Raw genomic sequence first — 25,404 nt, forward strand, 5'->3', positions numbered from 1 at the left:
TTTTTTTTGTAGAATTTGAGTAGAACATTTTTGCAAACGTTTTTTTTTATCTTAAATGTAAAATGTATATATTTTTGTACAGTTTTGGCTTAATTACAGCTCTCCTGTTGTTCTTTCAACAAATGGCCTTTTTTTCTGAGTCTGTATACTCCAGCTAACGATTAATCGATTACTAAACTAGTTGACGATTGCTTCAATAATTCATCACAATTAACCCGATTAATCATTTCACCTCTAGAAGAACCAATGTGATGACTGATCAGTTGAAGATGTTAAAGGCTCAGCACGGTCACTGCGACCTTCCCATAATGGCGGTCATCCTCTGAAACACTTTCACAGGTCTAACTAATGGGTTGTAAGGAGGCGGCTTAATGAGCGCACGGGCGGTCGCCCTCACATGGGCGGATGGCAGCCTGTTTTACACACTCGCTGCAGACTTTAAGCAGAAACATCAGAGTAAAATGTGCAAACTGCTGTTTTCATGGAAAAGGAGCTGATCTGGAGCCGGTTCTTTGGCTCTGGGCAGCCGGCTGATGGCAGTGATGTAACCGACTCCCTGCTGCCGCTTCTCTGTTCGTTTTACATGCTTTGTCCCTTCCATCCTCTCTCCCTCATGTCCCTGTCCTTATGCTTTGTCACTCTATCTTTCCGCTGAGACTGGTCCTCCATTCCTCCTCTTCCTCACGTGTCTCCGCGGGTGGCTTGTCACCACCCTGCCCTCCTAACATCGGAGGAAGGGTCGTGTGTTGCTGAGGGCGGAGGGCACTCTTTCTCCCCATGTGTTCTCCTGCCCTCCATCATCGTAACGCCTTTTTCCACCCATTCCTACCACGAGATGAAGGTCATTCGGCATGCCATCAGCCTTCTAAGCCACATCTCCATCTTCCCTCTCCTTCTCTGCTCCTTAATGCCACACGGCGTCTCTATATGGTAGCCGCGCTCTCGCTTTCTTCCCCAGCTCTCATTTCTCTAATGGGACAGATCTGGCCCAGCTCCCAAGGTCAAAGCAGGTTTTTTCTCGGAGCGCCCGGTCCAACTAACCTCATTTGTGTGGACTGACTACTGAAATATTCAGCGCGGGTCGGAGACAGGAGACAAGCACTCCGCGGAGACAGAAAAGGCTGAATCGCATGACAAGAGGAGCTAATAAAGCTGAAGTTACTATTTTAAGTCTAAAGAATATTAGATGGTCTTGTTTAAATGTTTGGTCAAGCCAAAACTGATCTGAGTGTTGCCGTGACTATTGGCAGTAATGTGACGCCGTATTGTCTCAAGTCACAACATGAACTTTATTTCTGTTCAGTAAGTCAAAAGTTCTGCAGAGAATCAGACTGTGTTTAGGTATAACCTTCTTTCCTTTCTCATTTCTTTCTTTTTTCATTCCTTTCTTCCTTACTTCCTTTTCTGTTGTTGCAGTTTCCATAGTTAAAACCTGACAGCTGTAGAAGTACCTACCATAAACTTTACTTAACTTTTTGTTCTGTTTTAATTGATCTCACTGATCCTGAGAACAATGAGATCTTATGAGAAAATATGCATAAAATCAGAAATTCTGAAATAAGTTAATAAACTCGACAAACTCATATGAAAGTCATCCTAAAAAATAACGCACAGTTGTTTTCCACCTATATTGTTGTTCGGCACAAATGGGTCTTTCAAATAGACAGTGACCCAGTGGCTTAATGACAATAAGTCTATTTTTTTGGAGTATTTTTTTATTTTATTTGCAGACTTCCTCTTCCTCATCTCCTATCCTCTTAAACAAAGGCGTCACCCATTGTTTTCCTCCCCCTGTCCGATCTGCCCTCCTCCAGAACTTGAATCAGAACCCTCGTACGCTGCTGCCCAAGTTTTTCGGCCTCTACTGCGTCCAGTCGGGCGGGAAGAACATCCGCGTGGTTGTCATGAACAACGTGCTGCCCCGCGTGGTCCGCATGCACCTCAAATACGACCTGAAGGGCTCCACCTACAAGAGGCGAGCGTCCAAGAAGGAGAGGGAGAAGGCCAGGCCCACGTTCAAAGACCTGGACTTCATGCAGGACATGCCGGACGGACTGATGCTGGACCAGGACACGTACAACGCCATGGTTAAAACTCTACAGAGAGACTGTCTGGTGAGAGAGATGTTTATGTTTCATTCTTTCATCCATAGGAGGTGAAGACTTTATTTTAAACAGAGCTTCTTTTATGAGCAGGGCTTTTATGAAGCACCATGTTTGGTTGTAAATCAGGTCTACATTTACTGGCTCTGTGTTTGGAAAAGTGTGTCTGTGAAAGATTGTTTTTCATATACACATGCAAACATATTTATCATCACCTCTAGTACTGGTGTGTATGGAAATAATCTTTTATTACTGCGACACAATCGAACTCTGAACACTTTTGCTGAAAACTCATCCCTTACTGGGAAATAATTGTTTGAAACGAAGTCACTAGTGGCAAAGTTATTGGTAACCCCTCCTTTTAGTAATTTCCAAAATCTCCATTTGCCAATAATCCAACCCCAGATATTATATATGTATCTGCAGTAAAACAATAATTTTTACCTGGTTTGATATTTCTAAATTTTTCAGTGAGAGCCTTCATTCTGTCCCTGTGTTTGTTAGTATATTTCCCAACTCCTTTATTCAGGTTTAGGTGTCACATAGGTGTAAGCTGCTGCTCGTTTAAATGCGTCCGTTTTTGTTCTGTTTTCAGGTGCTGGAAAGCTTTAAGATCATGGACTACAGCTTGCTGCTCGGGGTCCACAACATGGACCAGGCGGAGAGGGAGAGGCAGCTGGAGGGGTCACAGGGCGGCAGCGACGAGAAGAGGCCCGTGGCCCAGCAGAAAGCCCTCTACTCCACCGCCATGGAGTCCATCCAGGGCGGCGCCGCCTGCGGAGGGTCCATCGACACAGACGACACGTGAGTTTAACCAGCTAACCGGCACACTGACAAAATGGCCGTCTTCCTACTCTGAAAGGACCAGTGTATCAGAAAACCATAGTTTTAAAAAAAAAATCAGAAAAACTTGTGGAATTGTATCTTTTAATATGATTTAAAAAAATTAACAATGCAAAGTTGAGTTTCATTTTCTCTCATCAGTGCTGAAATAAAGTAGAGCCTGGGTATCGAGACTGTGCTTTCCTGCGTGAAAATGAGATAATCAATTTGTTTTTGTTTGTTTTTTGTTACAGGTTAAAGATTTAATGACAAGCCAATTACAGGGCTGTCCTCGCAAATCGTCAGTTCAAAAGAATTTGTGAGCCAAAAAAAGAATTTAAAAGCTAAAATCACAAAAAATATGATTTAAACCAGAAAACAATTACCCACTCAATAAAAACAACTGAAGTAGCATGATCTATTTTAATTAGACCAATATTTTTGTTGGAAAGAGATTGTAGCTCCAAAGCTTCAAATGGTTTTTATACGTTTTCCTTGTTAATGGAAAGGCATCCAGCAAAAATATATTTAGTCTGTTCTCAGCAGTAAAAACCAGGATGTAGCCCAGTCTTTGTTTAAAAACACTTGCTGCGTCTAGCCGGGTTTTAATGCAGCAATTAAAAGCAGATTTGGGAGCACCAAGGTGCACCGCAGCTGCCCTGACGCAGACAGACAGAGCCAAGGCTGCCGCTCAGTCTGACCGCCACCAAGATCTGTTTTCATGCTTTTAATGACAGATGTTTCATTTCCGCTTTACTTCCTGTCTGATTCCAGGATGGGTGGCATTCCGGCAGTAAACGGAAAAGGAGAAAGGCTTCTTCTCTACATCGGAATCATCGATATTTTACAGTCCTACAGGTGATCCTCCTTGAAATCGAGCGATGATGAATAGTTAGATCATAAATCAGTGAGCCTTGCACTGTCTTTTCTCAGACTTGATCGCTTTAGGCCACACATTCACAGCTGTATATTCAGTGTTTGCTGGTGAGTTTCCCATATTAGACCCGCTTAACATCTTTTAACCTCTGCTCTGCTTTGTTTCTCCAGGCTAATAAAGAAACTGGAGCACACGTGGAAGGCTTTGGTTCATGACGGGGTGAGTTTATAAGGTCCTCACAGACGTGTATGTGTCAGATACACCAACTCCTTTTGCACAACAATGTTGTTTTCAGTCATCCGATCAGATTGTTCTCTTGAAACAAACATGAACCCTCAAATAAACCAAGAAGCGGCTTAACCATCGATGTTGTTTTACGGACATGGCGTGGGCGTCAAATTCACCGCCCTACCAGAAACAAAATACAAAAGTTCCGGCTCAGGATTTTTGTATGAAAAAAGAAAAAAAAAAAAAAACAACTTACACTTTTTTAACCTATTAAAATCAATCTGTGTGATTAATTAATTGAAATGAACTTGTTAAAGTCCCAGCCCTAAAAGAAGATGCACTTAATGTTACTGATAGCGATTTTATGGCTGATCTCTGTAAATGATGTCCAATGGAAATTAAAAATATCTAAAGAGGACCGAGAAGTCTGGAAATATGGGTCTAAAAAACTATGGATATTGACACAAATAATGAAGAGCAACCCTTAAAAACAACCTAAAAAAAACTCTATATTGATATTCACTGCAAAAACACAAAGTTTAAGTACTTCTGGTCTAGTTTTGTGTGGAAATATTTTAGGACACTTGAAATAAGACAAAACTAAGTTAGGAGTAGCTTTACAGTAAGATTAAAGTTCCACTGTAGATAACTTCACTTATAACAAGACATTTTCCCTGCATTATAAGTGACATAATTAGTGGGGGGTTTTTTTCATTAATATTAAGGACATATTGACTTAAAATCAGGTCCTTTATCTTGCTGGAACGCTATTTGTAAGTTAGCTTTGTCTTATTTCAAGTGTACTAAAGTATTTGCTCTAGAAATTAGACAAATGCTGAGATTTTGTGTTTTTGTGGAATCCATTTAATGAAACTCTGTTAATTTTGAATATGTGCACTGCTTGGGCTTTTTCCCCTGAAGTACACGTCACGCAGATGAGTTTGATGACAGATTATTTTGCTTTCCCGTGTGTTTATATTCTGCTTGTCATCCAACCCTCGGGTTTAGGCTCTACATCACTCCCAAGTCTACGCTCGAGATTAAACCGACTCATCAGTCTTCCCTCCAACTCTCTCCCACTCTGAGCCACGCTAATTCACAAGACGTGTGTAGGAGAGCAAGCCGCCTCCTCTGCGTCACTATGATGAACACTCCAAACTTTCTTCATATTACACGCAGCTGATGAATGTGAGAAAAGATGTTACTCATGCTGTGTAAAAGTGATGCTGAAGCAGAAACCTAATAGCGCTGATTCTCTCTCCCCGCTCGCTTCCTCCGTCTCCTTCAGTCTCCTTCTGCGCTCTGTTACTCTAAACCAAACACCAAGTGTCATCTGTCAGTCTGTTGGCAGTGTTATCCCACTGGGATGATACATAAATAATGAAGCAGAGTGTCTGTTGCCTCGTCTGACGGTGTCTCAAAGCGTCCGTGGCAGACGTGTTTGTGTGCGATGCTCGGGAGAGCAGCTTGACCTGGAGAAAAAAAAAAAATTACTGGGACACGGAGAGGGACAAACAGGCGGCTTAATTTGGCTCTGATCATTTTATTAACGCACCATTTGTCTTATAAACTCTCCTCGTCTCTCTCTCAGGACACCGTGTCGGTCCACCGACCGGGTTTCTACGCCGACAGGTTCTTCAAGTTCATGAGCAGCACGGTGTTCAAGAAGAGCTCATGTGAGTTCACTTCATCACCCAGACACTCCCTTAAATAGTCAGTTGGAGCTGTGTGTGGGAAGAGCCACAAAAAGACAGATTTCTCACACTGTTTTTTTTTCCAGCGGAGTCTTAATATGAACATCTGATGCAGACGGTGAAAGCCTTGAGAGGCGCTGCTTAATGTCGTGTGAAGGGGGAAAAATGTCACTTTGATCCCTCTACACTGCAGAAACACAAAATCTTACCAAGTGTTTCTGTTTAATATCTAGTGGAAATATTGTAGTACATATAAAAAAAGTCAAACCTAATATAAAGTAACTTTTCAGCAGGAAATATAAGCTTATCTTATGCCAATAATTCCTTAATATCGATGAAAAATTAGTAGTATCACTGGCAGATTATTTCACTTATATAATAAACATTTTTCCATCTTGTAAGTGAAATAATCTGCCAGTGGAAGTAGTATTTTTTCCATCAATATTAAGGAATTATTGATATAAGATAAGCTTCTATTTCCTGCTGAAAAGTTACTTGTAAGTTAGTTTTGTCTTATTTCAGTTGCACTAGAAATTAAACAAAAATAATTGTTTTGCAGAGATTTTGCATTAAGATCTAATATTTAGTGGTTTTACTGTGTATTGCTTCATATTTTAAGATTTTATCACAACTTAAAGAGAGGATGTTTTTTTCTGAGATGTGCATAAAGTTGCCTTTTTTTCTGTTTTCTAACTTTGGGCTAATATTTTAATCATATTAGCTTATGTAAACCTCGGTGCTGATGTTTTCTTTCGTAACACAAATCATTGAATGTTTCCCGATTGCTTTTCTGTCTGCCTTTTGCCTCAGCTCTGAAGTCCTCTCCATCTAAGAAGGGTCGCGTGTCGTTGTCGGTGCCTAAATGCGCCGGTCCTGGTTCGGCGTGGTCCGCCAGCCAGCTCGCCTCTGAGAGGGACGAGAACATCTACGACCTGAGAGGAGCCCGCAGCTTCCCAACGCTGGAGGACGAAGGTGAATGTTGTACCTGAAATACTCATGAAGACATTTGTGAGTGCTAAACCATCTGAGCCAATCTGAGCTAACATGTCCTTTTATCTCATTACGCCCAAATGCAGCACACCTGCTCCTAAAATAACTACTGAGCAAATATCATCTTTCTGCACTAGCGCTGTTTGCCCACGTTTAAATATATATCACGACTGCATTTTTAGTCAAATTGACCAATATTTGTGCAGTATTTTTAAAACAAATAGCTTCATATTCTCTAAGATCAGAGGTTTTACCATTAGGCAGATTAAGTTGGAAAAAAAATACCGCTTACTGAAAGCAGATAGTTTGGTGCAGGAAATTTAAAAGTGGAAAAAGCAACCTGCTCCCTTACATAAAAGGGGTCAAGAATGTTGCTAATACTTTGGTGATAAAATATATTTCAGAGTTTTTGTTTAAAATCTCTTTTATAAATTCGACGTCTCATGACTGTCTAACATTTCAACAAACAGTTTACATGGACAAATATGTTTTTCTTTAGTGAAATGCTGCAATCATGTCCATAGATTTCAGAAAAATTACCTTTTTTTTAAGTCTATCAAAGCTTTTCGTCTCCAAAAAGTTTGGTTAAAATGGGTAAGTCTTTCCACAGTATCACTGATGTGATATGATTCCTGAGATCTTTGGTAAATAAAATGATAATAAAAATGTAAGCATTTTACTCTATCTTTGATAACTTCTGTCTCTTTTATGTTATTAGCAAAAATATTAAAAATCCCTGGTTTGTAGTTGTGATTTTGGAGAAGAAAAACTTTTATCGGATTACATCAAGCTGTGTCCTTTGCCTCCAGGTCGACCGGATCTTCTTCCGTGTACGCCCCCGTCGTTCGAGGAAGCCACCACGGCGTCAATCGCCACCACTCTTTCGTCCACAACGTCTTTGTCCATCCCCGAAAGATCTCCATCTGACACGGCAGAGCATCCGCGCTACAGGTAGACGCTGGCAGACGGTAACACCAACCTTCTGTATTCAGACACATTTGATTCTAGATCAGTAGCCACAGAGTCCACTTGCTGCCAGAGGCCATTTTTCTTCTCCAGCGTGTTGGTAGATGCAGTTTTTAATCATTGAGTAATACATGCTCTGATATTGATTTGGTTGAATTTGAAGAAATTAAAGCTATAGACTGAAGAAGCATCAGAAAACTGAACTAAACTAAACAACTGAAACTTGTAAATAAGTCGATTTACTTAAAACATTTAATCAGGTGTTTGTGTGTAAAAGATTTATGAATTACTAAGCCCCAGAGGTGTCAAATATTATATTTATTTTGGTGTGTCAAAGACACTTTCACAGGTTTTTCTCCGTAATAGTTTATCAAAATTAATTAATTTCAGATAGAGAACAATTTTCTTTTTCATAGATTTAAAATGAATGAGGCAGAGAAATGTACTCTGCTTTATTCTCCTGCTAAGCTGTTTTCTCTTTTATATTAAGAGGTCATTTGAAGTCCTTTAGACTGACCTTTAACTGCATGTTGTGATGTCAGCAGTTTCTAATGTGACCACTGAAGGACCCACAGTGCTTTGGAAAAGTTTACTCCCTCATATATTTCCCATTTTACTCTTTTTTTTAAATCATATTTACATGTTTTATATGAGTAAAAGCAAAAAAGAAAAAATTATATGTGATATAAGCTATCCAAACCAACTTTTTAATATAATGAATAAACTGTGATTTCATTCATTTTTGCCTGACCTGTAGAAACAGAAAATGACTTTACTAGAACCTACCAGGCAACATGAAGTAGGCTAAAAGAACAAGCTAAAGAAATTCACAGAAAGGTGAGAAACAAACTTTGACATCCATCAGAGTGGAAACGGATACAAATCCATTTCTGTGTCTTTGGGACTCCAGCGAACCAATAACTAAGTCATTATCTAACTTAGGAAGGTAAAATATCTAACAGCAATATTAGTTTTCTTGTTAGCAAGGGTAATGGGTGAGCTTATGCTAAAAAAGCCTTGAAGAAGACTGGGCCAGCTATCAGTTTTAAGGTCATGTTGTCATAAGTAGCATTAATGAAGTCATCATTTCAAATGCATTTGTTTTATTTACTCAAGTTATATTTGATTGATGACCTGAAACATTCATGTAATGATTTAAAAAAGAAGAAGAGATGGAAGAAATCTGCTAAGGTTATCAGCTTGGTAAAGTGTTTTCTAGTTCCATACTCCAGCCAGCTGCTTTAGTTTTCCTCTAAATCCCGTGCTTATAGTGTTTTGTCTGTCCTCAGGAGGCACACCCAGTCTCTCAGCCACGACGGAAGGTGAGTTTTACGAAGCCGGAGCGCTTTGGAGCCGCGTGTTTTCACAGCATTAAACGTTTCTGGGTGTGGTGGGTGGAGAGGTGCAGAGAAGGGGTGAACGCTTGTGTGTTTACAAGGGTGCTCCTTGTTTCCCATTGCCGGGGTGTGCCTGCGTGTGTATTTCTGCTTGCGTGTTTCATTTCCTGTGTTGTCCTGCGTGCGGTCAGGACCCAGGAGGAGCTGCGTGTGCGCGAGGAGGACCAGCAGACCATCACAGTGGAGGTGGAGCTGAAGAGACACGACAGCGAGCCGACCATCTCCGTCCCGCAACACTCACCTGAAGCCAGGTGAACGACACGGACGATGGTCTGGCTCTATGTTGACATTTATTGTGTTTTAATATTAGAAACAATAAAACAAACCAAGCATTAAAAACATATTGCATTGTCTGTAGCGTAGTTCTGTAGACAGAATGGAAAAAAATATCATAAGCGTATTTTTTTAAACCTTTTTGTTTTACTTAATCATGGATGCTCCCTTAATTGTTTTCCTTAAAAAATTGATGTCTAAAGCAGACATCCATTTTATTTACTTTTTTTTTTTTTTTTTTTTGCTATCCGATTACAATCACCTTACTGCAAAAAATACTGCTGGCATTCATGAGAATAGTGCCACCTGATGCCATTTTTTGTTTCCACTCTTATTGGCACCCCTGGTAAAACAATAGAAAATAATTTTAAACGCTTCAAAAATATGTCTTTGTCCTATTGCAGGACCAAGAATTTACACAGACAATTTTAGAAAAAAAAATAATAGGAGAAAATGGGATACTTTGTTTGATTTTTTAAAATAAATAGCAAATTCATCCCTTAACGACTCCCAGTACTTCATACAATCCACTCTTTTTACCAAGAGAATAACACTTAAATGTTTTTCATAGTTGGTTCATACAGAGGGTGAGATCTTTGACCATTCCTCTTGGGAAAAGTGTTGATTCGGTTACTCCACACCCACCAGGAGCGTTTAGCGCAGAAATCTCAATGTTCTGATATCAAAGAAGACCTATGAGTTAAAGTTGATGCAAAAATAAATAAATAAATAAACAAAGGGAAGCCTTGTCGTTCTTGTTTAGCAGAGACCGTCAGATGACATTGCTCTGAAACTTTGCAGACAATGATAGATAAAACCTCAATCAATCACTCTTTGTGGCTCAGTCTGACACGGCACCACGCTCAGAGTTTCACCCAGAGCCGACGGCTGCTGGATTAACACACCTGTCTCTAATCTGCTTAGCCCACTTGTTTATTAGAGTGAGGAGTCCATTGTTCTCGGTGGATAACATGCTCCAGGTGCTGTGTGGGGCTTCTACTGTAATTGGGTTGTGAGGGAAGAGCACACATGCATGTAAATTTGTGTCACAGTACGTTTGTTTTGTTTGGATCAGACTCTGGCTGACGGAGGCCCAATATTTTTTTGGGTGGGGGTTGGGGGTGAGGGTGCATATGCTCTATTTGTACTGGGCTGCAGAAGTAGGACAGTGGGCCAGGAGGCCCGAGGGAAGCTGCTCCCATGTAGCCAAGATGACCTTTTTCTATCATTTCAATTTAGAGATTGGTTTTTAATAGAGATCAGGTTTTCTTTGAGCTCTGACCTGCCAGTTCAGATTGAGACTTAGGCCAACTTTTTTTTTTAAATTCTAAGAACAATGACGTAGCAGAAAATAAAGGATTTACATAAGTATCTTAATTTACGCAGCAAAGCATGTGTCCCTAACCTTTATATGATTTTTAATGAACTCAATAATGTGCATGAAAGTGCATGTCGATTATCTTCTGATCAACATGGTGGTTCTTATGCCGCGTTCCTGTTACCTGGGAAGTCTGAACTCGGAGCTGGATTTGACATCAAACCCTAAGTAATAACGTTCTAGTTAAGGAGCTAGCTAAGAAACGTCATTTTAAGCTTCATTTTCTATACACAAACACCACTTTTAATTTGTTCGGCTGTAGAGCTGCAGGCGCTACATGTAGCATGAATTTTAGACGCACTTTTACACGCGTGTCTTACAGAATAAACATGTTTTAACAACAGCTTACGTCTGTTGATGCGAGGAGCGGCCATATTAATACAAGAAGTCGGGCCTTTCAAGTCGTAATCTGGGGCGTTTCAGTTGATTTTTTCTGACTAAGAAGTCAGACTTTCCCATTCTCTAGAAGAACTGGAATGCAGCATTAGCACTGATCCATTTAGCAATTATTAGGAAAAGAAGGATTTGTTTTTTTGTTAATTGACCTGCTGATTATAGATCAAAGGAGAACTCATTTAAAGCTCTTGCTGATCTATCAGTGCATCTCCATGTTGTTTAGTTTTACCTTTAAGTCAGCTTACACTAAAAAACACACACAAGCAGTTAATAAGATCAGAGGAAATTCGAAGCAGAGTCAGCCATTTATGCGAGGTACGGCTGTATTTCTGAGCTGGGTCAGGTGGCGTGTAAGAGTTGTGCTCAAGTGAAACCAACTGAATAATCAGGTTTGATGCTGAGAAGGCAGTGGCTAGACATATGACCTGGAGGCCTGGAGGGAAATAAAAGAGATGAATGTGAGAAGAGGTGAAGGAAAACGAATGGCGTGATTGATTAAAAGAGGAAGAGTCAAAGAAAGTCAAGAAACAGGTGAAATGAGAAGAAGAGACAACAGAAAGGAGAGCAAAAGCGGGATGAGATCGGATTCAAAGGAGTCTCTCTGCATGGCAACCATCAGCCTGTCTCGGTCCTTCACTCAGCCAATCAGTTTTCTCTTTGAGATTCCAAGTCTTTGTTTTTGTTTCTTGTTTTTTTTTTTCTTTTTCTTCTTCTTGATTTACTGGCCAGCTGCCGCCGTGTCTCCCTGATGCACGGTTTCTCGCAGAAAGCGAGAAACCGGAGCGGGACCGCCTAAATCCTCCCTAATAGTTGATGATCTGGCCGGGAATAATAAAGGATGGTGGCAGCAAGCAGCCAGCTGGCAGATCTATGAGCTCACACATCTACGACGCAAACACCCACAGATACAGCTGCTGAGTTTTAGTCGGCGGCGGTTTTCTTTTAACTGCTTGTTCTCCTGCTCTTTTAAAAAAGGAGCTCTTAATGTCAGCAACGACTGACGGGTTGTGTCTGTATCCACGTAGATTTAAATAACAAAAAAAAAGAAGAAGAGAGACATGAAGGGAGGTGCAGAGAAATGGCAAAAGAAGCAGCTTAAAAATCCTAAATGCTCCTTACTTTTTATAATCGTCTTCTAAATCCTAAATCTTAACTGTCAGAGAGGGTGCACATGAACACGCATTTTAATAAATTACATAATTAAAAGTAGTTTAAGTTATTATCTCGATTGTTATGTAGGTTCCTTACACACAAAGATATGTTCCTGTTGTTTATATCTGTTTATTTTAGTGATTACTGAAATCCCCAAATTCTCAGAAATGTAGAATATTATGTACTTCCATGTGAAACAGGACTTTTGACCTCTGAGAATCATCCCGGTCTTTCTCTTCTCAGAATTCAGAGACTTTATCTCTGCTTTGGAAATGGCTTAGCCAAAGGAATCTAATCATTGTAGCCTAATACATGGATACATCTGTGTGTGCTGGCCCTGAAGCACTGACTTCATCTGCCTTGTGAATATCCCCAAATTGACTTCAAATCACAAACTGTTATTTCCTTTTTCTGTTATACTTTTTCCTTCCACTAAACTTTCTACTTTTTAGCTTTGATACAGAGTCGGGCTCTTTAGCAATATTTTTTTGTGACTGACTCTCCTTGTGGAAGAAACTGGTAATAAAAGTGTTTTGAGAATAATTTAATTTACTTTCTATGTTAAGAGAAATCCAGTTTTTGTAACTTCAGATTTTAAATAGCCCAAATGGGCTTCAGCTCATAAAATGTCGAGACTTTAGCTCATCGAAGATAACTGAATTTATCTTTTCTAAAAATATGTTAAATATAATTTACTCCATAAAGGTTTTACTTTTTGTTTTCAACTGAATTAATCAAACCAACTTTCTGGTGAGATTTTGATTCACTGAGATGCTGCGGGATTAATTCGAATCGTCTAATCTCACCACAGTGAGCCTCAAGCCGCAGCCGTCGCAGAAGAGGCCACGACGCCCTCTTCTGCAGTGGCGTCCTCCTCTGCCCCGGCCGCCGCTCCGGCTCCACCAGAGCCGGCCGAGGAAGCCCCGCCCAGGCCCGAGGTGGTGGTGGTGGAGCCTGATGGGGCCAGCCTGATGTCCGGATCGGGCTGCACCAGCCAGGCTTCGGTCGATGATGACGACGACGTGCCAGTCTCAGATATCTACTTTGTAAGTTGAAAATCAGCTTTCACCATTTGGTTTCCTATTTTTAGTTGATCAGCTTATTATCGTGTGATCGATGCGAGTCATTTTTACTGACCAAGCCGCGTGATGCCATCCCACAGAGGCACTGAGAGGAGCTGAGGAAGTTCAGCCGGGTATGGGAATAAATGTGTGCTGAGCTCCTGTTTGCTGTGTTTTGAGCTTCTTCTTTTTAAGTTAATTTACTTTCTATACTAAGAGAAATGTTAGAAAACCCACAACAGATCCAGTTTTGGCAGCTTCAGATTTGAGAGTGAGATAAGTTTTCTCATCCTCCTTTTAGTAAGGAAGTCTTTTCCCCAGATTGTCTCTGAGCAAACTGTTCAGCTCTTTTATCTGAGCTGTCCTAGATTGTGATAACAGCATGTGAACTTCTACTTTCCTGCTCCTCCCTAAAGTGGTTTTCAGCCAGGCTGCAGCAGTAAATTCATCAGATTACCGTCGATTACCAGTTGAAGCATTCTGGACATGTTTGTTCTTCATGCCTGCTCCTGTTAAAGCAACAGGCTTTCTTTAGACAGATCTGCAGTAATGCATCCTAAAACTGAGCTGGAAGACCTTGCAAAAGTATTCACAACCTTTACATTTCGTCATGTTACATTTGTAATTTGTTTGGATCTAATTTGATATTGCAAGAAGGCTTAGCAATATATTAAAAACGGAAAACTATAGCGTGTTGTGGACTTCTTTACTCTGACACCCAATAATAAAGCCAGGTGGAACCAACTCTGCTCAGGAATCACCTAAATTAGGTATTAGGGTCCAGCTGTATTTAATTGAATTATGTCTATGAAGGCCTCACAGGATTGTTAGAGGACAAACAGCATCATGAAAAACAGTATGTGTGTTAGGAAAAAGAAAAAAAAAAGCACTGCACATCACTCAGAAAACACAAAAACATGGAGGTGGCAGCATCATCCTGTGGGGATACTTCTCTTCAGCCAAAAATCTAAAATCTGTGGCTTTGTAGTAAACGTCCTTTTTTGTCTGTGAAGTATTGTGAGAAATTGTATCACAGTTTGTGGCTTTAATATGAAAAACATTCGTGAGATTGACGAGGACCGTTCCCACCTGACCTGATCTCCCGCTGGCTGTCCCCTGTCAGGAATCAAACACCCCTTAATGTGTCATGAGAAGCTTCATGGCAGGCAGGTTAGTCAACGAGCTGCTCGGTTATTTAACAGCGCTCTCTGCCGGCTCGTGTTTCAGTAGGAGGAGAGAAGAGAGGCTCCCTGCGTGTGTGGCGGCGGGGAGTTTGTTTTCTGCAAGAAGCAAAGTGACACTGACAGTGAAGTGTAACCACACTGAAACATGCTGCGGGCTTCTGCTCAGAAAGGGCTTCTGGGAGCAGCATCAGTCCAGGCAGGAGCACAAGAAAACATGTTTCATACATATAGATTCTCCCTGGATAGGGCTGAAATGATTAATCAATTAATCGTCAACTAATTTAGTATTTGATTAGTCGTTAACTAAAGGCTATTTGCTGAAAGGACGACACAGTCAGAGCAGAAATGTAGGCAAAACTGTGAAAAAATAAATGCATTTTGCATTTAAGATGAAAAACCCTCTTTAAATATGTTCAACCCAGAACTACATTTTTAGTTTCACCTCTTTCAAATTCTGTAAAAAAAAAAATCTCCTATTAAGCACCTTTTGATACCCAGTTATTAATCCAAAAAATAAAGAGATTAGTAAACTTTTTTTTTCTTTTTTGTTTTTGCAGATGCATCCTCTGCTATAAATGAAGAAGTGTAGACTAAAGGAATTTTATAGTATTTTAGGAAATAAAAATGTTATATTCTTATTTCAAAAAAGTAATTAAATTATTTGCTCATCTTTTAACGTATTTCCAATATTGTGTAAATAAAAAAGGCTTAAATGGTCAAATGAAAAATCTGCAGAATGTGCCACTTGTTTTATCGGATGACTAAAAAAATTATTTGCAGCCGTAAACCTGGATGTTTTAAAGCAAAAGAACAAAAACAAAATGAATGTAGACATACAGTATGTTTGTGGCTAAACCTAATCTGCTCTGGAAAGTTTTGGTCTATTATCACATTTGGCTTATTTTACACACCAAAGGGCTTTAGTAATTCCTTTCCATCTGATTATCACGTTTATTTTTATGACAGCAGTGTTCTTTAAGGATACTATAACCCATTACCTGCTGCTGGTCTCTTTTCATGTTTAACCAACCACACAACCATCATTTTACCTACATTAAGTGCTTTGGCTCAAGCAGCACCAGTTTTATTTTCAGACTCCTGACGAATAAGAGAAACACAACATCCATGACAAATGGATCTTCCAGAAACACTAGTTCAGACCCCCCCCCAACAATAAACGCAGGAATTGAACTGGGATCAATTTACGCAGCACACAAACTGCACAGCTAAGCAGTCAGAACCGTTTTTTTTTTCGCTTTGCAACCACAAGCTTCAGTGCATTTTATTGGCGTTTTATGTGAAAGATCAACCCAAAGTAGCATGTGACTGTACAGTGAAAGAAAAAATATAGTGTTATGTTAGTAAATGTGCAAAATTACAAATTTGAATCTGAAAACTGGGAAGTCCTTTTGGACTCAGCCCAAGTCAGAACCACTTCATGATGCTTTAACAACTATCATATGTCACTACCAACTTTGCTGTTTATTCACTGTTGTGCTCTAACAAACCTCTAAATCCATCACAGACCAGGTGTGAAGTAGTTAAGTGAAGTTTATTGGTTGCATTGGATTTAATTTTGTGGTGTCAGAGTAAAAGTGGCTCAATACAAATGCACACCACACTTTTAATGGTTTTACCATGACAAAATGTAAAAAGAGAGTGTTACAACTGGCTATGGGCCTTATCCTAAACAATTTCCTCATCTTGTCTTATCTTATATCTTATTGTGCTGCACATTTCTTAAAACATATCCCATGAGGTAATGGAGCTCACAGCCTAAAACAAAACAAACAAAAAAAACCTGCAGGTCAAAATTTTCCTTTATATTCAAAATGTGCTAAAGGAGGATGTTTACCTTATAGATCAAAAAAGAACATTTGACTACAATTCACCCTGAGAGAGAACATGTATGATTAATAAATCACAAAAAAGGAGTTAATCTGAACAGCTTGTAGTTGAGTTTTCTTTTTATTTTTGCCATCACCAGATTCATTTCAGCTTCTTTCGACTCTTCATCCATTCAACCCCAGCTTTTCAGATAACTTCTTTGTCGTCTTCTAATGCACCGTACTCCATCTTTGTCTTCACTGTCTCAGTCATGTGTTTGTCCTCATGAGTCACTGTTGAAAGTAGTGAGACGGTGATAATGAACGAAGGCAGGATATAAAAAGACGCTGAAGTTGTGAACCACTCCCTCCCCACCCCTCCACTGACTCATCCCGTGGATCCCTCAGGGATGTCTCACCTCCAGGACTGTCATCCATTCTCACCTCATTTCGCATCATTTTCTGTTTTACTTTATTTTCTGTTTTTTCGCCTCTCCGTCTCCCGCCATGCATTCTGTTTTGTTTTGCCACCATGCGCAACACATCTCAGCTTCCCAACGGGAGCACCTGGGTGTTCGTTCCCTTCAGGCAGAGGAGGAAATGCCAGTCGCGTTGGCCAGTAAGTGCGCCAGTAGCCTCCTTGCCCGTGTAGCTTCCCTGATCTTAGCCTAGATTGACGCTGTGTGCTTCATACAGGATGTGTTGAGAAGAAACAGGGTTATCTAGAGCTCTGCTTGTCATATTTCGTTTTTGTTGTTCTTTTTTACACTGCTGGAGGATTGGTGATGATGTTGACAGAAAAAACAAAGCCATCTCCCCTCATAGTGAAGAGTAGGAGGAAGGTAGACAAAAGACAGGCTTTTTATTGCTGTCCTTAGTCAAGTCACATCTGTTGATTGCTTGTTTCCCCACTCCTCCTCCTGTGCATTAGACACCATGACAAGAAGACCTGACTCAGTGTGACTTTACATACCGTAAACAGCACATGTACAGTGTGACTCTTTAAAAAATTTGTCACAATAAAATAACTACACAACACAAATGCGGCTCTTGAAAAACATTCCCATTTGTAACACGCTTCTTTCGGACACCAGTCACAAAAAGAAGTGTGATTTCCATCACTAAGCTGGACACAGTAACCGCATTTAATCATATTTTAGTTCTATAATTGATTAATCACGATTAATCCAATGAATTGTTTGAGCCCTAGTGGAGTGATTAAAAACCGGTTCATGTGACTTGAATACACCTGAGAATTTGTGGCAAGACTTGCTAGAAGACATTTTCCATTCAACTTGACTAAGCTTGAGCATTATTGTAAACATAATTTGAGTACAAAGTCCAGTTTCTACATAGCGGAGACATTTTTCCCCACTCCCTGAAGTGAAAGGGAGTTCTAGTGAGTCGGGATGCGGTGCCTTTCAGACTTCACGTTGATAATGTTAGAAAACCGTGTCGCATTTTTCTGTCCACTTCACAATCATATAAAAACTTTGTGTTGGTTCACTGAGTTAATGTTGGAGCAACAAATAAATACATTTGAGATTGTAATGTGAAAAAGTCACTGGTGTGTGAAGATTTTTGGGGGAGGGGAGGGTAAACAAAATAAGCCGCCAGTTGACTTGCTTTGCTCTGTCTGAGGATGCTTTCTGTGTCTGACTGTCCTGGCATCCTGGCTCCTCCCATCTCCTCCTCCTCTCTCCTCATACTGCCTGCTTGCACGACGCCGAAGCTCATCCTAAACCTGGTGTTCCTCCATAAGGGCAAAAGCCACAAAGACATGTGATTCAAACACGCTTTGTTAGTATTTACACATTTACTGCATCTCTCTCTCTCTCTCTCTCTCTCTCTCTCTCTCTCTCTGTCTCTAGCTCTCTAACAACCTTATTAACATCGACATGTTTTTGTTTTTAGGATTAGCTCTTTCAGCATGTCAGATTCACACTCTGATTTGTCTCAGACATTTCCTCCTTTATGCATCCCTAATCTTTCATTTCCTGTCTTGTCTTTTCTCCTGTGATCTCCGGTGTCTTTCTCTCCTGCCTGCCCCCGCTGCTTGTCTCTGTGCCTGTGGCCTTTTCCTCTGTCCCTCTGGCCCCCTCTGCTGTGGTGGGCGTGTAAAAACAGCCTCCAGAGGACAGGACCTGGGTGTACTCTCCGCTACACTATGGCTCAGAGTGTAAGACCCTGCCAGATGGGGATTGGGAAAGAGAGACAGTAAGTGATAAGCATCAGACTTTAAAAAGAAAAATCTCTTTATATAAAAATTCAGGGATTTCCCTCAGATCAGGAATGAGGTGTTGGTTACATTGATGGAGAGGACGGCTCGTTAAAAGTTGGAACAGGTCTCTAGGTCTAGGTTCATTTATGTTTCAGGAATAGGCTTGATATGTGTCCAGCAAGGCCAGTCCCTATATTCATTTTTCATTAATAAATGGATGGAAATGCTCACAGCCCGCCTGCCTGCCTGATCATTTAGTCCAGTCAGCCATCACGTGTGTCTCCCAACATTGTTTATCATCTTCTACTCTCAAACATGCCGCCTAGAGGCGTTTTGAGCCCCTTTTTAAAAACATATATATGTTTAAGTTTTCTTTCTTTTTCCAGTATTGTATAGGGTGTAACCAATAGTTACAGTAAAGGAAAAGAGATCAGAGTTTTGTTTCCTGATCTCTACTGATGCCAACTCGAGGTTATTTTTCTTTAAGGCAATGTGACTCCATGTGGGAGGGCAGAGTCACTCTAAAGTAGGGTTTTATTAATATTTTCATATATTATAGTAAAGACCAAACGATCACTAGTTGTAGGGATGCTGTCATTGTCACCTTTCAGCACTTCAGTTTGGGGCCATAAAAAGTTGATAACTGATCATTCAAATTGGTTTTAGTAACCAATTAAATTTTCACAGATTTATGAGCCTCCATGACTTTATTCTTTACATGATGTTCTGGTCTAAAATGTTGGATGTTTCAGAGGTTGACACACGAAGGTTTATAAATCCAATTTTTCTGACAAGGACCAAAACACTGCATGCCTTGTTTTAACTCCGCTCCTGCGCTCACCTTCCTATCCTCCCATTTCCTTTAGGTTTTATAAATGTTTGACTTCTTTGCTCCTGTTTTTCCCAGATCAGATTATGCTCCTACTCGCATTTAAGTGATGTCAAATGTCTCTGTCTGTCTCCTGCAGTAAACCCTGTTTTTGTGGTTGAGAGAGAGACGGAGAGAGAGAGAAAGAGGGGAGTGAACGTCTCAGAAGAGAAGACTCATCAGTCTGAAGTCCAGACGGCAATAGCAGAAGCACGATCTCTGTGTGCAACAGGATTGTAAGCATATCCGGAGGAAAAAGTGACATGAACACCTGAGGAGCGAGAAAAAAAAAAAGAACAAAAACCACCTGACAGTGATGACTTCACTGATGTCCAACCATCCCTGCCTTTCACCCTCGACAGATGAAATTTATTATATCGATTTAAGGATTTATCTCTGTATATGTGTGACATAGTCTGTGGAAGGCTGTAGTAGTATATGTTTGACATACATGCAACACCTCTTCTGAATCGGCCCCTCTTAACAGACTTTAAACAGATTTTCTCACTGAATCTACAGAGGCTGGGAGGTTTTGGAAACATTTGAAACCTACTTTGTTTACATATCCGTACTTCTATGCCCTGATGCATTTAGGCATCCACAGGTATACAATACAGCTAATTAGTTAGGCACAGGTTTTGTAAAGACAAGTGTGAAGAAGGCAGGTGACAAATTTCAGGGGTTCGCCTTTAAGAAGTGCTCTCTTCAAGCACCAGTTTTACATTTGAGTCAACATTGTTGGGTCTTAACAGATTTAATGCGCTCTTTCCAGCAGTGTCGCCATTTTTTTTTATGTCCGAGGGTGAGGGTCATTTCACCGTTTTGCATGTTAATTTGCACCTGCCGGAGGATGCTTCGAACCGATGATTAAAGGTCATTTTCTGGACGGCTGAGCAACCTCTGCACTCTAAAGAGCCAGTTTTGCTCCTTGATTAATTTTGCTTATTAGGGTGACAAAACCTAACTCGTCCTCTAATAGATGGCTCATCGGGTTTTGCACCTGCAATATTAAATTTTTAGGTTGCAAGACACCCTTCTAAAAAGAGAAAAATGATCAGTTTTCCTGAACGTAACATTTGACAATAATGGAAATAGAGAAAGAAGAAAAATAGTTTGAGACCAAACGACAAAAAAAATAGGACTGAATAATTAAAATGAAATCTTTTTGTTACCTTTATATTTAAAAACTTTCAGTTACCGCAACACCAAAGTTACTAAGAGCCACTTTGGAGAACATAGAGAGCCATAAATTGGACGAGCTCCGATATGCCTTGAGGAAAACTGCGTGACTCCGATAGTGAAATATCTACCAAAAGGAGGAGGTCACTTAAAATTATTTTGATTTGATCAGGGAGTCATAATCCGTGATTTATTAGAAGAGTGAACTGGGCCAAACAAACATCAGAACCACAGTCAATCTAACTAGAGCTCATACTATGGAAAACCAACCTTGCCAATGCAGGTTCCTACAAAGGCAAGAGATGGGAATTAAACCATAGTTTCTGTCAAAGATTAGACCTGTCCTTATATAACCTCAAGAGGCTGCAGAAGTCCATTTGACTGCATTTTTTCCCACATTCTGTCTTGACAACCACAAATTTTACTTGGATAGTATTTGATATATGTCTGTTGCATATTGTGTAGTGGAAGGTAAATTGATACATGACTTAGAAAATATCGTTCAAATAACAGTCTGGAAATCGTGGCGTGCATACGAGTCTAGCTCCGTGTAATCAGTCGTTCAACTAACATGTAAACAAAGCCCATCTGTGTGTAATTTAACCTTTAATCTCAGTGTACATACTTTTGCAAGGTACTGCCAAAAAAAGTCCTCATTAGATCAAACAAAGAAAACAACCATCTCCAACTGCGTAAGTGCATCGTCACACGATGGAAGGTTTCCGAGCGAAGCAGTTCTTAAGTCGACCGCAGCCTCGTGTCCATCCAAGTGCACCAGCTGAGAGCCTCTTTAACGCCACATGTTGCGGCGGGGTTAAAATGATGTGAACTCGAAACAGATTTGAGAGAATTCAGTGAGAAAACCTGTAGGGCTCCGCATCGAAGCCATCAGCAGCACATTTCTGTCATCCGCACATTCCCAGAAGAGAAAAATATGCAGCGTAGTTTAATAAGAGAAGGAGCAAAACGGGAGGTTTAGCTAAAAATCTTGGTGAATTTACACAATAGATGTAATTTATACTTCATTTATAATAGTTTCTCCATATCTTTCTTTAAGTGTTTTCCACGTTCGGATTCTCCCACAGTGGGGGGGCGGTTTCCATTACAAAAAGCTTTCTTAAATGCACCCAAAGAGCTTTTATTTTTGCCATTTAAATGCAGTGTTAGTACATTTTTCAGTACGCTGAAACAAACGGGAATTTTTCTTCCACACAGCTGACGTCAATCGCCACATGGAAGCTACAGACATTGTCATAAGAGGATTTTTTTATGAACTCCATTGGAGTGTCTTCCAGTTGGAGCGCCACCTTTTGGACAAATGCACAAAAAAAAAAGATTCAGAGTTCGAACGGCGGATGACGGGGGTAAATATCAGTGACATTGTTCCTCTTAGCAATCCCCTCCTCGCATCAGAAACCCACCAAGTGAACGGTTTAGACGTTTTGTAGTTGTAGACTATCAGTTGTAGTATTTGCAGTCAATATTGTAGCTGTTATTTGTATATTTGGATGAATGCACTACATTGCCGTGTTGACGCAGTTTGTGAATGAGCTAAACTTTGTTTGCACTTAATACGGGGACCTGAATGATGAACCAGTGATAGAGGCCAAATAAAACATGCACCACATTACGCAGAAGTCCTCCAGGTGCATCTCAGTAAATCAGAACGTCGTCAAAGATTTTGTTTTTGTACATTTTGAAATGTACTGCAAACATGTATTTCTCTGTTTAAATTTGAAGGTTGTGGTTCGCAGATATGAGAGAAAAACAAAATCCAGTTTCTGTAAATTCTGACATAAGGGACACAAGATCCTATAATGCAGATGACCTGAAGGCCTTTATGAAATGCATCTATCACACATCCGCAGAGCCAGGGGTTGATCGCTTCCATGCCACGCCGCATTGATGCAGTAACTTTTGCAAAGAAAACCTTTGCATTTCATTCCTACATGCTGTTCGGTTGGGCATCAAATGCTTTATTTTTCTTTTAGTCATACATAACTTCCTTACTGAACTTTGAGGTTTCATTAGCTGTAGCCCATAATCATCAAAATTACCACAAATAAACACATGAGATACATCATTGTGCGTGTAATGAACCCATTTACTACACGAAAGTCACAGCTTGAATAAATGAACCATAATGTTCCGATTTACTGGGATGCACTTGTAGTTGGTTTTTTTTCTTTCTCTCACACAGATGCTGACATTTATTTTACCACTGTGCGTGCGTGTGTGTGTGTTTATCATTTTAAATGTTAGTTAGTGTCTGCTGTAGGGTCTGTGCTTCACATCTTTGGGTTTCAACTAAAAACATTTGTGCAAACTCAAGAGCGACTTCCTTCCTTCAGTCGGTTTCTACATGCACTCGTGAGCGTAAAGGAGGACCCATCAACGTCTGCCATGCAAAATAGAAATCAGTTTGTTCTCATGATGTGCAGTGGCCAGTTGTTATCAGTTTGCTGTTCATCAGATGAAGACCATAGCAGCATTTTTATTTTTGTACAGTCTGTTGTTTGTTTTTTCGCCTTATTGGAAAGTTTTACACGTGGGTCTATTATTTATATATATCTTTTTTTTCCCCCACCTGTATTCATGTATTTATTTTCTTTTCCTTCCTCATTGCTGTTTTCTTGAGAATATGTACATAAATCTATAAATACATATATAAAGATATACAAATATATTTTCCATTGGAATCGGAGAATCTTATTTTTATTTGGTTTTATTTTTGCTGATGGTTAAGAAGCGATTGCATGGCTGCAATCTGCATAATTTAAACCACATTCTTCAGTGTGTCTGTTCAGATGCAGCTGCTGTACATCTATGGCGTGTAAAACCCACAGCTGTTCCTTTGTATGATTTCTGAAACTGAAAGACTTGTGGGTTTTTATCTTACATGCAAATCGATTAGGGATTCTTCCAACTGTTCAGCCGTGTTGTGTTCTCAAATCGCCGTGTGCCCTCGTCCAATAGGGAGAGTCCGTTGCAGAAGACATAGCATGATTTCACAAATAAATATGCATATCAGAAACGTGTATTTTATGTATATCTGTGTACATTCATCTATTTATATATGGGAGTAAATAGATGGCTGTGTGTGTGTGTGTGTGTTTGGACTCAATCAGAATGAATATGAAATAAAGCAGTTCTATGAATTGTCCATGGAGAAAATGTTGTGCATTTATTCCTGGGGGAAATCATTTGCTCGTAGTCCTAATGGATGGTTTGATGCTTATAATTATTAAGTGACGGCGTGTTGTAGGGGGATGTAGTCATATAAAAACAGTGTATGAAGTACAAATGTAACAATAGTGAAATTAAAAGCAGTAAACCAGACACACATGGTCAGTATTGAATTCGTTATCTTACATTTCTGGGCGTATGTCTCTTCAACAATCATTGGCATGCTTGAAAATATTTACATTTTCTTTATCCCAGTAGAAAAAACAAACTGATTTATAGAAAAATTTAATTACAACAACAACAACTAGCGGCACTCATACAAATACAAGTAAAATAGTTGAAAATGTAACTTTTTTACATTACCCCAAACTTAATTGATTGGGATTTTATGTGACAGACCAACAGAAAGTGCCGTATACTTGTGAATTTCTAAAAGGTATGAAAAGTGTGTGCTTCTACTCACACTAACTTTTTGCTATAATTCAAGTATGCAAGTTGCATACATCTCTATCAGCTTTGTAGAAACTTAACATTTCTACCTCTTCTTCCTTGGTAAAATAGTTCAAAATAAGCTGGAAGGAGATTGTAAACATTTGTTTGTTGGTCTTTCTGTAGATATTAAATTAGATTTCAGTTTGGTCTGACATAACCATTTTAAACATGAACATGCTTTGATCTGAACCATTTGAAGTGAACCTTTGTGCCAGTCTCAAGTCTTCTTCAGCCTCAGATACATTTTCTTCACGGGTTGCCCTATATTTAGCTCCATTTAAAATAATCCTGTCAACACTGACCGGCTGCTTTGTACTTGCTGAAGAAAACATTCCCTCAGAATGAATTTGCAGCCATGTTGTAGTGTTGGCGTGCTGTATTAGTTTTCTTCCACACGCTGTGTTTTTTCATGCAGAACAGAAGCTAAATTTAGTCTCAGCTGATTATTCCACAACAGCTTTTACTTATGGTGAGATGAAATTACATACAGACAGACCAAAGGCAGTTGGTTCCACTGAGTTTTATTTCCGGGTGTCATATTAAAAGGACACTAGGAACATATGCCCACCACACTTTCAGGCTTGTTTTTTTGGGTGGATGGGGGGGAGGGAATTGTGAATGTTAATTTTTCAAAATCACGTGTCATGTCATGTAAATTGGCTTGTTACATTAAATGTATATAAAATACACCGAGGCTTGTGGTTGTGACGTCCCAAAAAATGCGAAAAGTTTAAAGATTATGAATATTTTTGAAATACCATGCCATTTTTTTAAAAGAGTCCAGATGTTAGATTTTTAATAAGAGCACTGGGTTGCCAGTGGGTAACATATGCAATATATATAAAATAAAATATAGTATTAAAGAAAGCAGTCAAAATATAAACATCAATGTTTTCTCAGATAATTAACTTGATTTAATCTGAGGAAAAAGCTGACACTTAGGAACGTTTCAGGACGTCAGGAGACCAAAAGCAGTAATACTTTGTCGTCTTCTCCGTTGTTTACGTAGTTTGATTGGCATCTCCAAAGAACTGTTTTGATTGGTTCATAGATTTGTCCGTCAATAGGATTAGCCTTCCTATTGGTCAAACTCAAGGATTCCAAACTCACGT

The 25,404-nt window shown here is 39.8% G+C and overlaps 1 protein-coding gene and 1 long non-coding RNA gene across 4 annotated transcripts in view; one reads left to right on the forward strand and one right to left on the reverse strand.

Moving 5' to 3' along the window:
- The window catches only part of pip5k1ca (phosphatidylinositol-4-phosphate 5-kinase, type I, gamma a), a 49,864-nt gene extending 26,087 nt beyond the window's left edge, over window positions 1-23,777 (forward strand). For 2 of the 3 annotated variants that reach the window (XM_032571683.1, XM_032571684.1), the window contains 12 exons: window positions 1,815-2,114; window positions 2,698-2,906; window positions 3,699-3,782; window positions 3,972-4,020; window positions 5,621-5,705; window positions 6,534-6,695; window positions 7,523-7,664; window positions 8,969-9,001; window positions 9,208-9,327; window positions 13,087-13,321; window positions 18,474-18,563; window positions 19,536-23,777. In XM_032571683.1, coding sequence (XP_032427574.1) covers window positions 1,815-2,114; window positions 2,698-2,906; window positions 3,699-3,782; window positions 3,972-4,020; window positions 5,621-5,705; window positions 6,534-6,695; window positions 7,523-7,664; window positions 8,969-9,001; window positions 9,208-9,327; window positions 13,087-13,321; window positions 18,474-18,563; window positions 19,536-19,538 — 1,512 coding nt within the window. In that variant the 3' untranslated portion in view covers window positions 19,539-23,777. The remainder of the gene's footprint in view (window positions 1-1,814; window positions 2,115-2,697; window positions 2,907-3,698; window positions 3,783-3,971; window positions 4,021-5,620; window positions 5,706-6,533; window positions 6,696-7,522; window positions 7,665-8,968; window positions 9,002-9,207; window positions 9,328-13,086; window positions 13,322-18,473; window positions 18,564-19,535) is intronic. The other variant, XM_032571685.1, reaches the window with a different exon arrangement.
- On the reverse strand, window positions 4,876-5,692 carry LOC116725562 (uncharacterized). The gene is made up of 2 exons (XR_004340422.1): window positions 5,585-5,692; window positions 4,876-5,501 (listed from the first exon to the last, which is right to left on the reverse strand). It is a non-coding gene; the product is annotated as an uncharacterized LOC116725562 (long non-coding RNA).
- Window positions 23,778-25,404: the final 1,627 nt, after the last annotated feature.

Source organism: Xiphophorus hellerii, chromosome 9 (genome assembly GCF_003331165.1).
Source record: "Xiphophorus hellerii strain 12219 chromosome 9, Xiphophorus_hellerii-4.1, whole genome shotgun sequence".
Lineage (NCBI taxonomy): Eukaryota > Metazoa > Chordata > Actinopteri > Cyprinodontiformes > Poeciliidae > Xiphophorus > Xiphophorus hellerii.